Below are 17,370 nucleotides of genomic sequence, written 5' to 3' on the forward strand. Positions count from 1 at the left end.
AAAAGCTTGTATATTATTGAAAATACCTTGTGTTCATTGTAAGGCCATGATAATTGGAAAATAAACATAAATATTGTGAATTCAATGAAATAAAAATTATTTAATAATATGCGTCTAGTCAGTTGCTTGTAGTTCTAAATAAACGTGTATTGTTGTAAAAGAAGATTACTTTGACGTTTGAAGTTTTGACTTTTTGTAATGACGTATTAGTGACGTGTACAGTAATAATGCTTCTATACATCAATATGGGTGCATCGTATTAAAGTGATAAAAATAATGAATATCAACGATTTTTTGAATTCTAGCGGCGAAGAAGGTAATAGCGATATGGAAACAATGGATGTGTCGTTAAGTGGCGACAATTCGGAGCTCATGAGCTCCGAATTTTTCGATTCAGTACTATCATTGGAAAACAATATGGATGATGAGTTTTTCCCAAATTTTGAAGATGATATTAATGTTTCCAGCGATGCCAGTTCTAACGTCGACGAAGTCCTATCGCCGCGAAGTTTTTATTCAGAAAGCGATAAGAATAGTTCTTGTATAGAAGGTTATGATGATACTAGCACTATACTGGGAAATATTGAAGGCTTTCATGAATTAATGTCCATTCTAGATCCTACACCTGAACAACCTGTAAAAGAAATACCTCCAGTCACTGCACCTAATACACTCCTTTCTAAATTACCTACTCAAATTCTTATACAAAATCCAAATAATAAAAAATGTATTTCAAAGCCTATGATAAGTACCACTAATAGTCAGCTTAAGAAAAACCAAGTGAAAACCAAACCTCAAATACTTAAAGTACAACAAATTTCAAACAATGGTACTCCGGTTTTACTGCCATTGAATATAAAGAGTATTAAAATTCTGAATAGTGCTGCGGATGTTGCTGCTCTTACTAGTAATGTAAGAAAACGAAAATTTGAAACAAAAACTGAGGAAAGTTCAAATGTTGTTAGTTCCACAAACCAGTATCCACCCTTGAATCTTACTAATGAAGAAAAGAGGCTATTAGCAAAGGAAGGTATTATTTTACCTACTCATCATCCACTTACCAAAAATGATGAGAGAGAACTAAAACGGATTCGTCGAAAAATAAGAAATAAAATTTCAGCTCAAGATTCTAGGAAGCGTAAAAAAGAATATGTGGATAGCTTAGAGGAGAGAGTCAGAAGAGGTAAACCCTATAACAAACATATTTTTACATCAATTAATTTAATTGTAGCTCATTTTATGTTTTCTTTAGATTGTTCCTATAAATAAATACATTGATTCATTTAGACATGTTTAATCAACAAATGTTAATGTATATTTGAATATTTAACATATTTTTCCAATTGTAAAACATTTTGCTCATTGTTTCAATAAATTTAAAGTCATCATCAACTTTCACCTTATTGGGAATTAGTTGTACATTTTTGTTAACAATCTAGTCTTGCCACTTCTTATCAGTATTAGTAAGATTTGTAACAATTTTTTTAAGAATTATTAATACTACTCTTTCAATAATTTAATTTTTTTTTAATTAGGGTCCGAAGAAAATAAAAATCTTTTACAGAGAGTGAGAGATCTACAGAGACAAAATAAAACTTTGGTAGCTCATGTCAATAAGCTACAAGCATTGATATGTAATTCTACAACATCTAAAGCAACCCCATCTACATGCCTAATGGTTGTTCTTCTTTCTGCTCTATTGGTATCTTTGCCGAATATGAAATTATTCGAAAGCAAGAATTCAAGTCAGATACAAAATGAGCAAGAACAAGTGGCTGTTAGAAGATCTTTACTTTCTAGCCCTCAAGCTGCAGAAGATTTGAACATGGAGGAGTTCTTGATTTTCAAGGATGAAGTAATGGATCATATTCACATGTATGCGACAAACTCAAATTAATTTGTTTCAGGAGGAGTTTGATGGTAAACTAGATGAACTAGATATGGAGAACTCCACTGAACAGGAAATTACAAAAATTCTGGAAAATGTAGGGAAAAAATTTGATGGAGTACAATCAGAGACAAAAGATTCTCTGGGTTTGTTTGATAGAATCATGGATACTGTTAAAGGTTTTCTCAAGAAGGAAAACAAAAAGGATTTATTTGGTGCTTCAGATTATGGAGGGTTTCAAAAAAAAGGTTTTATAGAGCCAGATATCGACGAGTATATATCAGATGATGAACCATCTCTAAAGCGGAATAAGTTGGATGTGAATTCTAAACCGCATAATGAGAATGTTGTTACAACTACAATTAATACAAAAAAAATCGCTATTAATACAAAAGAAAAATGAAATTTTTAATTAAATTTGATGAATTTTACTTGTCAAATATAGTTTATTAGAATATATATATGTATATACATATATATATATATATATATATATATATATATATATATATATATATATACATATATATATATATATATATATATATATATATATATATATATAACAGTAATTTTTTTTATTTTTATTATATCGTAATTACACTAGTAACTACCTAAATTTATCTATATATTCATTCCATGTTTAATTATTATGCAATTTAAATGGGTTGTTTGCTTATATTTCAAAACTGTTTCTTCATAGCGCATTTTTTTTATTTTAAGACTGCAATGAGATTTTAATACTATTTATTTATAGCCAACCATACAATTACCCATATATATAAGTGCTTTAAAAGCTCTTAAATTTTAACTTGGTTAATGTTAAGTTTTTACAGATATATTTATATTTATATGTCATATAAAAATTTTTAGTTTAATAAATGCATAGGACAAACTTCAAATTATCATTTAATGAAAGGTGTGTATCTGGCTGTAAATAAAATATTGTTACATTTTTTCCTGCTTTATGTGATTTTTTATTGAACCCCTACAAGATTTGGGTCACTTGGAAGACATTCTCACCATAATAGAATGTCCAGCACACCAAACATGCATAGCAACTATGGATGTGTTATATGGTGTTTATGTATTTTTTTACATCCAAAGTACATCTGCGGTTCAAAAGTTTTGTTTGAATCAAAGTTTTGCTTCACTAACATTTTGGAAACGGTAATTGTTGTGCTTTAGAGTTTTCTTCTGATTTAAATTATATTAAAGTGATATTTGTCCACCACACCAAGAAGATACGAGTTACCATAGAACTTTCCACAACATCTTGAGCTCATGTGATATTTATAATTGTTTCCATGTTCAAAGAAGTCTCAAATGACATCGAATGATATGAGTCACCGTATCTTGCATTCATGTGTTAAATAGTTTTTTCTTGTTCTAACAGAAAGGTTTTTAAAAAAATTTGTTCGATTCCAGGTTTTACTATACACGTTTATAAATAAAAATAAGAGAGATTTTCAAGTGGTTTTTTAATTATCGTCAATAAAACAAAATTGTTTATAACTGAAAATAAAAGATAAATAAATTCGATAACTGTATATCTATTCAGTACTAAATAATTATCAAAATCAGCCTTGTAACAAAATATCTTCAATCAATTCCATTCCTCATCTGAACCGACACCTTGGTCTGTATTCCTAGCCAACATGTAATTATCCATATCAATAGATTTGCAGTTGTTAATAGAATATCTCAATTTTTCGGCCATAATTTCTTGACTAGTGTACGGAGGCAGACGAAGTTGGAAAAAACACGTTTGGGCTGTTGGTAAACCATTCGGTGCTTTGTCGACTTTCATAACCTACAAATTTCCTTTATTACAGAATATTATTCAAACAAAATTTGTTAATAATTCCCTCCCATAATTTTTCTGTTATCTATATAATTACCTAATATCCTAAATTGTTTGCAACCTATAGGAATATTCGATTGAGATTTGGGCTATAAAACAGCATAGGATAAAAAGGGAGTGTAATTGACAGATGGAAATTTATAAATCTTGTTTTTTGTAAAATTCATGAGTTTGGTTAAGAAATAAGATCATCATCCTGTCTAATAACCAACAGCCATTAGAGCTCTAAGTTCCAATATCATAAAATCCAAACTAGAATAATTAAACGAGCTGCATTGGATTCCGGGAAATGAAAAAGCTAACAGACTCGCTAAGGTAAGGGAGACAATCCCTTCAAAGGACCCAAACCTTTTTGTGGTATCAGCTACATAACGGAAAAGAATTAATGGGACTATCTACAGGGGCTAAGACTTGAAAATATTTCTGTGTGGGACATTATGGAAGTTCGTAGCACTACATCTGGGAGCGTATGAAATAGAAGAAGATTTCTGGTAGCTACAGCCTTCCCACATTCTGTACTTTCTAAGGGGAGTGGGATTAAATGATCAGCTATAAACTAAGGGCTCCCCAGTATCTCAGCATGAAAGGGGAACATAATAGATCATTCGGGTCACTGTGTACATGATGAGGGGAGGTTAATTGACAGATGGAAACTTATAAACCTTGTTTTTTGTAAAATTCGTATGCTCGGTTAAAAAATAATGTAGAGCCTTCTGTGTGTGATAGTATTATATGCAAATGAAACCAATTGAGTTTATTGAGCAAAAAATAAACACTCGTACCTGTCACAAGGTATAATGTTATATTCAATAATCATCAAACTGTTTACCTAAGAATTTGGATTATCTTTTTGTTTCAAAACCTTAAAAATATCATCAAGTGTTAAACAAATATATTTATCAATTTTTTATTCGATTATAAAACTGTCTGATTGATTTTGTAATAATTGGAATATCCAAAAATTTAAAGGAAATCACAATTATTTACCTGAAATCTTTGAGATAAATCCGCTAAATTAGCTGGTAATCTTGATCTACCTGATACAAATCGCATAAATAAAACTCTTTCGTTATCTGTAAAACTTTCTAAAATATTCCACAGCCATTGCACAAGTTGATGATTTTCATCTAGTTCCCTATATCTAAAAGTCAAAAAAATAATCTGGGTAAAAAATATTTTGAATCATGTCAATACTGGATAATTTTTTGATAAAAGAGACAGACCGGTATCAACTAAAAGGATTGGATAACCATATTATGTATTAATTTGTCAATTTCAGCACATACCTGACAATTTTTTTCAAAACCGCAATTGAAATTTGTGACATGCCACACACCAATTGCTCCATATATTCGGCGGTCATTAATGACAACAAAGGCACCGGTATGATACCAGCCATTCCTTCGCGTATGGCGATTATTTGAACGTCGAATTCCTGCATTCTAAATTTCACAGCCTGTTCATAATATTGCGCCCTATTATCGAATGTTAAAGGAATGTTTCGTCCACCGTGAACTATCGGAACTACCTAAAATTTTAAAAAAAGTCGGATCCATGCAATATTATGAAACACCTTTCAAATTTATTGGATTATAAATTGAATTACAACGTAAAGGAAAATATAAAGCGGCATCTGGCCTACAATAAACTCTGATGATGATCGTTTTAATTCTGGAGTGAAGTGATGGATCCATGTTTCACAAATAGTCACATAATAATCTGATTTATTACGTGTAAACGTGGCCAAACATTGCTCTGAATCATCAACACTCAATGATAAATTATTTTGAAAATAACAAAAGTAGTTTCACTTAAATAGCTGTCACTTTTTTCTGTCTAATCGAAATGTCAGAAAATTTGACACATAGTCTTTTGAAAGTTGGTACTTCATAAACGTCAAATGGATTTGACAATGACAGCGCCATCTGTGTGTATGTTGGATCATGATACTGAATTGGAATTTGGAGAGAAAAATTCATGAAAGGAATGAAGTAAACTGATGAAGATTTTATAAAAACGTGAAAATTTCCGGTAGAAAGTTATAAAAGTAATAAAAACCCTTCTGTAGGTTATATTATTTTCGATTTTGTATAATCAAGATGACAAAAAAGAAAAGTTTCTGTAGCTTGTCAAGAAAATTATGATAATTACCTTTCCCGTACAACTCCTACCTTCGAAGCACTCCAAAGGAATTATATCATGAAAATTATCCTTCGTTACACCTGACAAATGTATGTCACGTATACTTCTCAAACTTTGTATATACATACAATCCGTATCTTCTAAATCTTCAACAGTTAGAGGTTCCCCAACAATCAATTTCCATATCATCGGTGCTATCGGTAAAGCTAACGGTTTCCTAGTACGAATAGCTACACCAAATAATATACCTAAATTAAAAAGTAATCAGATCAAAAAATTATTACAGAAATTGTATTAAACACTAATAATTTACCCAAAAATTTAAACCATGACATATTCTGCGAAGACGTCAACTGGGGGTTTAGAAGAAACTTATCCCTATTATATCCCTCGTCGTTTATAGCATTCGGAGAAGGAATTAACAGAGGTACAACACCGGATGTAATTTCTTGACATATTTCGGTTATTGTATCGTCGAATACTCCACCTGCATCGTCCGCTCCTTCGCCAACTAATTTCACTTTCCACGCTCTAGACGGTAGTCTCATCTCGTTCGGCATTATATCTACAACCTGTTTAGCTATTTGGACGAAGATCGGTTTGCATTTACGACCTACGGATAACGTATTCAAATATAACGATTTAATGCTCACCAGTTGGCGCCACTTGTGAGTGATATCACGAATTGTAGCTGTCAAAATTTGTTATCGGCGCACATAAAAACCTTTCCCAGACAATTTTAGTTAGAGTATAAGTTTATTAAAGACAAAACTACTAAAATAATGGTTGATTGGTAATGGTATGTAACTGTAACCATTTGAAACATTTAAACCTTGATCTTTATGGGTTAAAGCCTTCAAACAAACTGACACGGCATTTCTATAACCTCACTTTACAGCAACGTCTTCTAGTGAGACGTTCTAAAGCAATGAGTAGTGGCTACTCAGCAAAATGGGAGTATAGATTTGATAAAATCCAAGAGTTCAGATACCTGGGAGTGACAGTGACTAGTGGAAAAGGCGAAACCAGAGAGAACATAACGTTTGGAGCCTTAGAAGGAAGATAGCAGTAGAGCAACTCCAAGCCTTGGATCTATAAGGATTTTTGAATTGTTTTATATACTCTGATGGTTACTTAGTGAAAAAAATATGTATACATCGAGAAAAAAAATAAATAAATTACTTGATATAAAAGTAAAAACGATAATGTGTCATTGAGGTTAATTTAAAAAGGAAGTGCTATTATTTCACCCTGTAAAAACGTAAAAAAATCAACATTTTGGTATAATTCTTTCTTCAATGATGTTTTCCTCTGAATAAATTAAGAAAAAAATACGAAAACTTCATTTGATAACTTATAAAAAAAGTTAACAATAATTATATTTAAAAGGGGGCGTTTAAATGAGCCCTCAAACAAATATGAGTTATCCTTATAGTCTTTTTTTTGTAAATTCCTTCTTAAAACGATTATTTCAAAAAAAAAACAATCAAACCCCTTGATTTTTCCATTTTATAGAATCAAAAATCGAGAAGACCTCGATACTATAAAATTACCAATAACTTATTTATCATAAAAATGTCAAAAAAAAAACAGATCGAACTATAAACTTTCAAGAATGTTTGTGTAATCATTTCATCAACTAAAATCACCTATAAAACTGTATTATAAAAAAAATAACTGTCGAATGACTACAAACTATACTACGTTTACTGCTAAAACTGAAAAAATTATTAAAAACCCTGTAAATATTATTTAAACCAATAAATTAAATTGTAGATCATCTCTCACCCTCTTGAGATATCCTCCTAACTGTTATCTGTGGACCATAATTCTTTCCTTGTATCATAGTTTTTCCTATACACCTTACGAAAGGTAACGTATATACCCGGGGTGCCAACAACGTTCTAAGCTTTGGCGAAACCAATCCTTCTAAAGGAGGCACTTGTAAATCGTTTTGTTGTGAACATAACGGCATCAAAGTCCAACTAGAATATAATTTATCCGAGAAATTGTAAAGGAATTTCAATCTGGATTGAATTGCTTTTATAGAAGCCCCTTGTAGATGGTTGTACTGCGGTGGAATTTCGGTTGGTAGACCAAAACTCAAACAATTGCTTATTCTGAAACAAATTTGTCCAAAATTCAATGATTAATTTAATGAAAATGAGTTAATTTGGAAGAGAAATAAATTAATTTACAATTTCTATAGGAATGGGTTTGAAGTGGACCAAATGGAAGCAGAAAGTATGAAGATATGATTTAACCGAAGGATATCAATCAAGTTGTGATCAAAAATATGGTGAATCACTTGCATATTTCCCAATTAGTATTTGTTGAGAGTGGGATTTAAGCCATTTATTCAGTTTACTACTATAGATTTTATTTCTTATGTCTCTTGAAAATTGGTAAAAAAAAGTTTCAAATATGCTAACCAAAATATTGAAATTTGTCTATGGTGGTAATATAATAACTATGAAGGCTTGTTTACAAGATTTATGGTCGATTTAAAAATGGTCTAGACGATTAAAAATTGGACTAACTTTTTCTATAGACTCTTCGGGAGCTTATTGAAGAAGTTAAAATATTCCTAAAGTACGAAGGAGAGCAGATAAAAGGTCATACGGTTTTCTTATTTGTCATAACAAAGTTCCTTCTTGTCTCTCTACATTTAGTTGACTAAATTTAGTACCCAACTCTTCCTAATAGTACTTTTGACACTTTTCCTAACTTTTAAAAAAACATAACCTAGTTAAACCTAACCTAACATTGAGTAGAGCCTAGAAATGCTTTCGAGAAGAAGTGAAGACCTTAAATCATGTAAAGGACTTTTATCATAATTTCTTGTCTGTCTATATTCACTTTATCAGATTTTGTATCCGAATCTTCCTAATAATACTTTTGATACAATTCCTAACATCAAAGAGAGCATAACCCAGTAGAGTCTTCCTAAAATGCTTCCTCTAACAAGTCCAGTAACTCAAAGGTGATTAATATGAACGATTTAAAAGTGGATATCACTTAGTTGAGGATAAGATGAAAAAAAAAACATCAAAATGTACAAAAAGTTGACAAACTTGTTCGATAGACTATTCGAAAGCTTAGTGAAGACCTTAAATCTTGCAAAGGCAAGAATGGTACCTGAAAATGGTCAATCGACTTTCTTTATCATAATTTCTTGTCTTTCTACATCTACGTTACCAGATTTAGTACCTGACTCTTCCTAATAGTACAATTGATACAATTCCTAGCACCAAGAAAGTCATAACCTAGTGAAGCCTTCCAAAAACCTAACCTAACATTAAATAGAGCCTTCCAGAAATGCTTTCGGTGACCAGTGCAGGAGATTAATATGAACGATTTAATAGTGGATATCTACTTTATCAGATTTTGTACTTTTGACACAATTCCTAACATGATAACCCAATAGAGCTTTCCGGAAGTGCTTCCGATGATGAGTTGAATTTGAATGAGTACTTTGAAGAAGATTAAATTACATTTTACGTATTTTTACTAAACAGATTCGCCGTATTCTTTAAAGACAATTGGTATATGAAATTTTGGACACAAACCTTGAAGATCTCGTCAACGGAGCAGCGGTCCAAGCGGCGCTGTGTGTTCGTCCCGTTGAAATTTGTCGAATATTCTTATTAGATAATTCCGTTATAATTTCTGGTAACCTAACGATGGAAACGTGAGGCAATCCGAGCTGTCCCTCGGTATTAATACCCCATCCGAACACCTTACCGCAATTAGTTAAGAAAAGACAATGTTCAGTGCCTATAGCGAAATCTTCTATAACATATTCGGTGATATTATCGAGTTGTTGGGGTCGGCATTCGGTTCGTTCCCGTACGTGTTGTTGCCAAGGTGTACGATGCACGCCGCTTACGAAAATTTTTCCACTGTTAGTTAAGAAGACGGTTAGGTGGGTCCCACAACCGACCTAAATAAAATAAATATTCAAAAATTACGTTCAATACGGTTGATACTAACTAACGAAAAATTAATTAAATGAGACGCTATCTTTTCAAGTTTAACTCTATTTCACAGATTATTTGAAATTTTATTTTTAGTGTTTTTCGATGCTCAATAAAGTGACAACAAAGCTAGAATGCTGATTACGTGGCAACAATGCTAGATTGATGGTTACTTGAAATCGAACCACATCAATGTATCTCAATGAAAAGAACTTTCACAATATACAACATTTGGTAACTTTTTGAAAAAATAATGACCTTTTTAATACCGATAAAGCACATAGTTTCGACAAACTGTGGAGTTGATTTGCTGAAACAGTGTCCCAAACCCAATTTTCCGAAATCGCCTTCTCCGAACGTCCATACGTTCTGCCCATCGGCCGATACGCAAGCGGTGTGATTAAGACCGCACGCCACTTGTCCAATTTTGTATTCTTCCAACGCCGTAACTCTTTCGGGAACTTTTTTATTCGACGTCGAACCCAAACCGAGTCGACCGTAATCGCCGTTACCGAAAGTGAAAAGTTTACCGTCTCGAGTAACGACTGCGCTGTGTTTGAAACCGCACGCCACTTGTATTACTTCTTCGAATTGTAAAGCTTCTATCTGTCGGGGTCTACGTTGACGGTCGCTATTTCCATGACCTAATTTACCTAAAATAAAAACATATCTACCATTAATAAATTAATAATAAGAATATAGAGCATCGAAACAGGTCACTTTTAGTCTCTGAAGACGATAGCTCGGTTATAGAAACGCGCTTCAGACAGAGGTATTATGGGTGTTGGTGTAGTGGTTCCAGTAATTCCAAATTCTAGATTTTCTAACCTCAAAAATGTAATTGATCAATACTACTAATCACTTTATATATTTTTCTCATATTCAACATTTTATTATTCATCTATATAAACGTTGTACCTGAATTGTTTCATTATCAATGATTTTTTTACTGAAATTTTGGTTTTTAATTATTGTTTCCTAAATTCTATCCATTATATATAGTATTGTTTTGTGCATGTACTATTATCCACTATTATGGTGGTTCCTTAATCTTATTATTCACTATTATGCACCAAATGGTAGTTTAAAACATTATTAAGTGCCAAATGGTTGTTTATAACACTCTGATGTATCCCACTGGCGGTTCAGACCACTATTATCTATCTGACTGCTACTTTTTAATCCTATTATCCATAGTTATGTGCCAAATGGTAGTTTAAAACACTATTATGTGCGAAATGGTTGTTTATAACACTCTGATGTATCCCACTGGCGGTTCAGACCACTATTATCTATCTGACTGCTACTTTTAAATCCTATTATCCATTGTTATGTGCCAAATGGTTGTTTAAAACACTATTAAGTGTCCAAATGGTGATTTAAAACACTTTACTGTGCCCAGATCGTGATTCAAATTACTATTACCCACTATGTGTCCAAAATACTATTATTCATTATAACGTACCCCTACGGTGATTCAAAATTAGTGCTCCACTTAAAATACTTTTAAACACGTGGCTGGTTCATTATACTATTATGCACCAGATGATAGTGTAAAATACGATTATGTACCCCGTTGGTGGTTTATTATATTATTATCCACCAACAGGAACCAGATAGTAGTAAAAACTATTATGATGTGTTTGTATGGTGGTTTAAAACATGATTATCTACTATTACGTATCTAGTTGACTACTATTATTTGTCCTGTAGGTGATTCAAATAAATTTAAATAAATATATTGAATATTATCGTACCATAATCGCCGTCTCCCCATGAAAACACTTCACCACTTTCCGCTAAAGCCAAACTATGTCCGTCTGATCCAACACTGGTAGCTAAGTCTATAATGACGAAACCCTGTAGACTTGATATAATACTCAACGAATGTAAATCATCAGAATTTCCTTGTCCCAATCGTCCGTAGCTTCCCTCTCCGCAAGCCAAAACAGTACCATTGGCCTCGATAACGAATGTACAATTTTGTCCGCAAACAATTTTTCTAGCTATAGAAAACGATTCTACTGCTGCTGGTACGGATGCGCTATAACCGAGTTCCGCTAGTTGACCGTGACGATCGGAACCCCATAAATACGCCTTGCATTTACCTCCGAACTGCCAGTCGTGAGGTCTTTGGGCGGCCCACTGCATAATTTGTTCGTCTTGCTTCAAAGTCCAAAATAAATTTTGTATGGCAGACGTTTTAACGTCCTCCTCTAAAATTTTACTAGAATTAATTACATCTTCGGTTAATTCGCTCCTTTTTATTAAACTATCCGCCATTTTCGTTGCCAAACTAAAATTGTGTAACCAATGCATATCCGGAAGAGGCTCGCTTATAAGTTTATTATTAAAAGGTCTCAATTTGTAACATATAACTTTATCCAATTCCAATAGGAGAGCTATGGACGCTAAACTTTTCAAATAAATCGAATGCATTAGATGAGCGCCAGTTAGTATAGTCAATTTTTCGGCATTATATTGCTTTTGAAGCATATTAGGAAGCATGCTAGCTAAAATTTTGAAAAAAGGAGCCGATTGTAGACCACGGATGCCTTTTTTGATAAGTGTACACCTGACAGCGGCTAACGGAAGATTCTTCAATAGATCTTGTGTACTGTAACTAAGTAAGTGGATAGTTTTTGATCTCGAAAAAGCTATTGATAGATGATCATTCAAGTTTAACCAGGACATGCCATTAGATGTAATTCCTCCATTTCCTAAAACAGATAAAAAAATATATTCATGTCCTACGGTTAGTAGCTGGTAGTAGAAACCTAGCTTGTACAACTGAGCATTAGATAATTGAAACAGTTACCTGTTGTGGTGTGAACGAGACTTCCATCATGCAAAGACCAAATATTCACCACGCCACTGGGTCCTTTCAAGCAACCACTGGCTAATAACAAACCAGTTTTGTCGATACATAAACTTGATACGCTATTGTAAGAATGCCCTTGAGCGGTCATTACCAAAACGGGATTGTTTTCTTGAAAATTTTGTTCCGGTAATTGCCAAACGGTTACGGTGCCGTAACTACTACCTATAGCTAAAATTAACGGTCGAGGACCTTCGCCGATATAAGGAGACCAAACTAAACTAGCTGGTTCGTAAACTTGAGGTAAAATATGCAAAAGGACTAATTTGTTTTCGTTCACTTTCCATATTTTACAAGTTACGTCTTCTGAAATCGATGCTAGAAGGATACCTTTCGGATCCCAACGAATCGACGTTACTGTATTCTCATGGGCTTTACAAGATATATGAGTTTCTTTATCGATCCAACCCAATTTTATAGTTCCGTCTAGATAGGCCACTGCGAACGGACCGTCTTCTTGATACCAATCGATTTTGGCCACAGCTAAAGCAAATAATTATATTTCAAATTAAAAACGTCTAGAAAGAGGCTCGAAATTTCGAAAGATTTCTTATACATTTTTTTGGTAATGTAATGTGATTGTATATTTTTCTACTATCTACTAGCTAAACATTTAATGACCGCCTCTTTATTTCAAATAAAATATTTTTTGGACTGAATAACTACACTCGTGAGCAAAAAAATTGACTCAAGTCGCACGCTCGCGGTCAAAACTCTCTAGCGAGAAATCCGAGGCTTCCATTCATTTTCAGATTTTACCATCTCAACGTCATTGGTATTAGCTTTATAATGAATTTTTTTTTAAATAAAAAGAATCTTAAAACAATCGCTACCATGCAGGCACACTCTGCTTCTGTCTGAGAAGATATCGGAGCCCCATTGTTCGTCACTCCAACTAACGTGTACTCTAGGAAATCGTGGCCGGGCTGGAGTTGATTTGGGTCGAGTATCTGGCATTTTTAGTCCAAAATTACCTGTCTAAGTCTTCTTTTGACTATTCAGCCACTCCTCGCGTTTCTCTGAGCTCTTGCTGGATTTGAACACCAGTGAAGACCCGATTTTATTATCAATGTACTGATAATGAAAGTTACCAGTCTCTTGGTAACGTTGGAAACGGCATACTGACTCATGACGCACTGACCACTTCTCGCCGACTTTGGTCTTGTCACAATAAAGTGACGGCTTAAGCGGTTTTATCACTTGTTGTGTTCATTTTCAGGTAGGATTTTTGTTTGTTGTTCACGTTTGATGGCTAATTGACAGTGGCGGGTCAGGTAGATAACTTTTTATAAGGGTCAGTTACCCCTAATTAGCACTTTTTTGCCCAAGTATTTTTCAAGTAAATATTCATCATAATTGTTATTTTAATGAGTTGAAAATATAAATGAGATTGAATGGACATTCGAGAATAATTCCAACAGAAAACGTGTTTCCTTCTTCGAATTAAAAATATTTTATTTTACTTTATTATTGTTCAGTCCGACCCTGCAAAACCGGTCAATTGTAGGGCAAGTCGAGTGATTTAGTTGAGAAGCGAGTTGCTCGGCTCAGTAGCTACCTCCTTCACCACAATTTGCCCCAGCAAATCGTCTCAACCTCAAAACTGAACGTTCAGTTTTGAGGTTAAGTGAAGAAATTGTCTTGAAGTGAACTGGGTAGGAGACATTGAAGTTTGTAGGTTTATTGCTAGTCAATGATTGCTGTTAGATGTGGGTTTGGATTATCCTTCTTATTCTTATCTTTAACCAGTCTTTAACCTCTATTTTAGACTTTTTGTTAATTTCCTTCTTTAATTGGACCTTGTAATAACTCCTGGTGAGCCTTTATATAAACTCACAATGTTAGAGCTAAAGCTGTGTCTCAATAGTTACGATCTGGAATTTGATCGGTATGGAGATCTGGTCGAGTTGAAACAAAACAACAACTCGGCTGAGTAGCTCGCCCTCTTTACTCGACCTGTGTAAACCAGGCGATATATTTATAATAAAATCTTGTAAAAATATTTATCATTTTACCTTTGGTCATCGAAAAGTGTTGTAAAACAGCAACATGCTTGTTATCTTCAGTAATGGTAATAACTGATACAGAACCATCAATCTTCCCGATAATTAAAAAATCTTTATTCTGCGTTTGATCCCCTTTATTCTTCGGCCAAGTCATATCTGTGATAAATTCTTTTTGATCTTCTATAAACCAATCGTTATAATTATTGATATTCTCAGATTTCTTCAACGGCCAAATATTAATGACGCTATCAAGAGCAGCAGCAATAAATAGACCGGTAGGGGACCATTTCAAATGACCGATAAGTCTATCTTGTAACTCGCTTCCAAAAATATCGACGGCAACATGAAATACCAAAGTCGAATCGAGAACTGGTTGTTTTTTAGCTTCTATTACCCACAAACGGACGGTACCGTCGTAACCGGCTGAAGCTAGCAGATTACTGTCTTCGTGCCACGCTAACGATGATATTCTATTGTCGTGTGCCTCTAAACATATCGAAGGTTGTTTGGGCATGAAACTTGAAAGGTCGGCGTAATTTATTTGTTCTGAATTTGGACCACACATCATTTGAATTTTCGTTGCTAAACACTAAAAAAGAAAAAGTGGATAATTATTTAGTATATGGTAAATGAAGAGAGGTAACTAAAATTGTGGGGCCGTTTGAAGCAAAATTTGGATAATGGAATAAGGAAAAGGTACGAAAAGTGAAGATAGTTATTAAAAAAAGACATAAAATATCTAAACGTTGATGAGAAATGTATCTAACTATTGTTTTCCTATATTCATGATAACAGATTCTTTTTTCTTCATTTTGCCACCTTGTAGTCTACTTCTTTCTTCATCAAGATTATATATTTGTCAAATCGCAAGTGGACGGTTATAGAAAGTGAGTAAATATTTATTTATATATTTATTTCAACAGTTGCCTTCCTTTATCGATCATTACAAATTCTATTTTCTTCTTCTTTCTTCATTTCACCACCTTGTAGTCTACTTCTATTCATATTAAGATAATATATTTTTGAATTTGCAAGTGGACGGTAAAGGAAAGTGAGTAAATATTTATTTATATCCACAATTTAGTTATTTCAATCGTTGTCTTCCTGTATCGCTCATCACAAATTCTATTTTCTTCTTCTTTCTTCATTTTACAATCTTGTAGACTACTTGTATCCATAGTAGATGATATATTTGTCAAAATACGAGTGGAAGATTACAAGTGAGTTCAATTATATCTACAATGATAATTATTTATTAGACTCGTTGAAGTTACTAACCTTAAAAAGCTGTTGAGCAGCCCATTGCTTAGAATTATGATCTACTTTACTTGATAATATAAAGGCAGACAGGGCATTAACTAACGTTAGTGGTCCTACATCTTTAGCTTCAGATTGAGGCATCTGGGACAATTCTTCTTTAGGCAATTCCATTAAAGAGCATCCACCGTGGGTAGAAAGTATATTTACCAACGCTTGAGTAACGGCAAATCCGGATTTAGGTACATAAACACCAAAAGCAGACATAATTAGATCTTTAGTACACATATTCACCACTAAATTCGAGGAATTGATGTCGTTGTGAGCTAGGGCAGCAATACTGACGCTTAGATAGTTCAAGCAACTGTTTGCGGCGTTAGATAAGTTGTTAACTAATTGTGAAAACCCTTTGGGTAGTTGAAATATCGGGAAATCTTGGTTGTTTTTTATATTGTTTATTTCTACTTTATTCATAGCAGTTAAAGTCATTAAACGCACTACTTTAGTGATATCCGATAAACCTATAGTGTCTAAGGAGTTCACCAAAGACACATAATTAGTGTTCATCGACAATACAGACAGTACGTTTAGAATTATTGTTCTTGAAAGTAGAATGCTCATTGTAATTGTAAGATGTTTAAGGGCTACAATCCTCTCGAAAGAAGCATTTAAAGTCATAGCTTGACTTCCGACTGATCTCATTTTCGTTTCGACTTTATCTTCTTTTTCATTCGGTATTTTTAGTACGGCGTTCGCGCCCAGCGGATCGAATCTGGTTAAACTAAAAGTAGCTACCGCCGCGTCAGTCATTTCCAAATAAGTTTTCATTAAATTGGCATCGTCGCAATTGGGTAGAGTAAATTTGGTTAACTGAACGTCGGCTTCGGTCATATCGTCTTCGTTAAATATGATATCGGGTGCCTGCAATTGCAGGTAATTAGCCGACTTGGAATTACTCAAATATTTATTTTTGCATTTGTAACAAAGTATGTAATACCCGTCGGTGCAATAACCGCACACTCCTTGACCCCACTGCGTGTTACAACCAGGATGGTAGGATAATAAGTGTGCGTCTAGATACGGAGATAAATGTTTGCAATAAGGGCATATGGCACAAGGATTTTCGACGTTAACGTACGACTTGTGCATTTGTTGTCTTTCTAAACCGTCGTTTGTGGCAAAGGTGGTTTCGTTGCTGGTATCTTCAGCTAAAGAATTTCTCAATAAAGGAAGAGCTTCACCTCGGACATGTTGCCTTTCTCTAACTCGATCGTGTAGAGCTCTATCTATGCGCTCTAAAAAATTGCGTAGATCCGAACAAGCACGCCTTCTAGGACCTAAACCTAAAAATAGAAAAA

At 33.6% G+C, this 17,370-nt stretch overlaps 2 protein-coding genes across 3 annotated transcripts in view; one reads left to right on the forward strand and one right to left on the reverse strand.

Moving 5' to 3' along the window:
* The first annotated feature begins 195 nt into the window (after nt 1-195).
* On the forward strand, nt 196-2,293 carry LOC130893265 (cyclic AMP-responsive element-binding protein 3-like protein 3). The gene is made up of 3 exons (XM_057799220.1): nt 196-1,183; nt 1,536-1,855; nt 1,908-2,293. Exons 1-3 carry the CDS (start codon nt 277-279, stop codon nt 2,289-2,291), a joined length of 1,611 nt encoding a protein of 536 aa, XP_057655203.1. The 5' UTR covers nt 196-276; the 3' UTR covers nt 2,292-2,293.
* Nucleotides 2,294-3,425: 1,132 nt separating this feature from the next.
* Nucleotides 3,426-17,370, reverse strand: part of LOC130893264 (probable E3 ubiquitin-protein ligase HERC1) — a 31,826-nt gene continuing 17,881 nt past the window's right edge. For both annotated transcript variants that reach the window (XM_057799219.1, XM_057799218.1), the window contains exons 20-31: nt 16,034-17,355; nt 14,765-15,344; nt 12,690-13,232; nt 11,629-12,591; nt 10,130-10,524; nt 9,464-9,837; nt 7,683-8,014; nt 6,208-6,507; nt 5,904-6,142; nt 5,039-5,280; nt 4,740-4,893; nt 3,426-3,701 (exon numbers count right to left, since the gene is read on the reverse strand). In XM_057799219.1, coding sequence (XP_057655202.1) covers nt 3,495-3,701; nt 4,740-4,893; nt 5,039-5,280; nt 5,904-6,142; nt 6,208-6,507; nt 7,683-8,014; nt 9,464-9,837; nt 10,130-10,524; nt 11,629-12,591; nt 12,690-13,232; nt 14,765-15,344; nt 16,034-17,355 — 5,651 coding nt within the window. In that variant the 3' untranslated portion in view covers nt 3,426-3,494. The remainder of the gene's footprint in view (nt 3,702-4,739; nt 4,894-5,038; nt 5,281-5,903; nt 6,143-6,207; nt 6,508-7,682; nt 8,015-9,463; nt 9,838-10,129; nt 10,525-11,628; nt 12,592-12,689; nt 13,233-14,764; nt 15,345-16,033; nt 17,356-17,370) is intronic.

The sequence above is a fragment of the Diorhabda carinulata genome, chromosome 4 (genome assembly GCF_026250575.1).
Source record: "Diorhabda carinulata isolate Delta chromosome 4, icDioCari1.1, whole genome shotgun sequence".
Lineage (NCBI taxonomy): Eukaryota > Metazoa > Arthropoda > Insecta > Coleoptera > Chrysomelidae > Diorhabda > Diorhabda carinulata.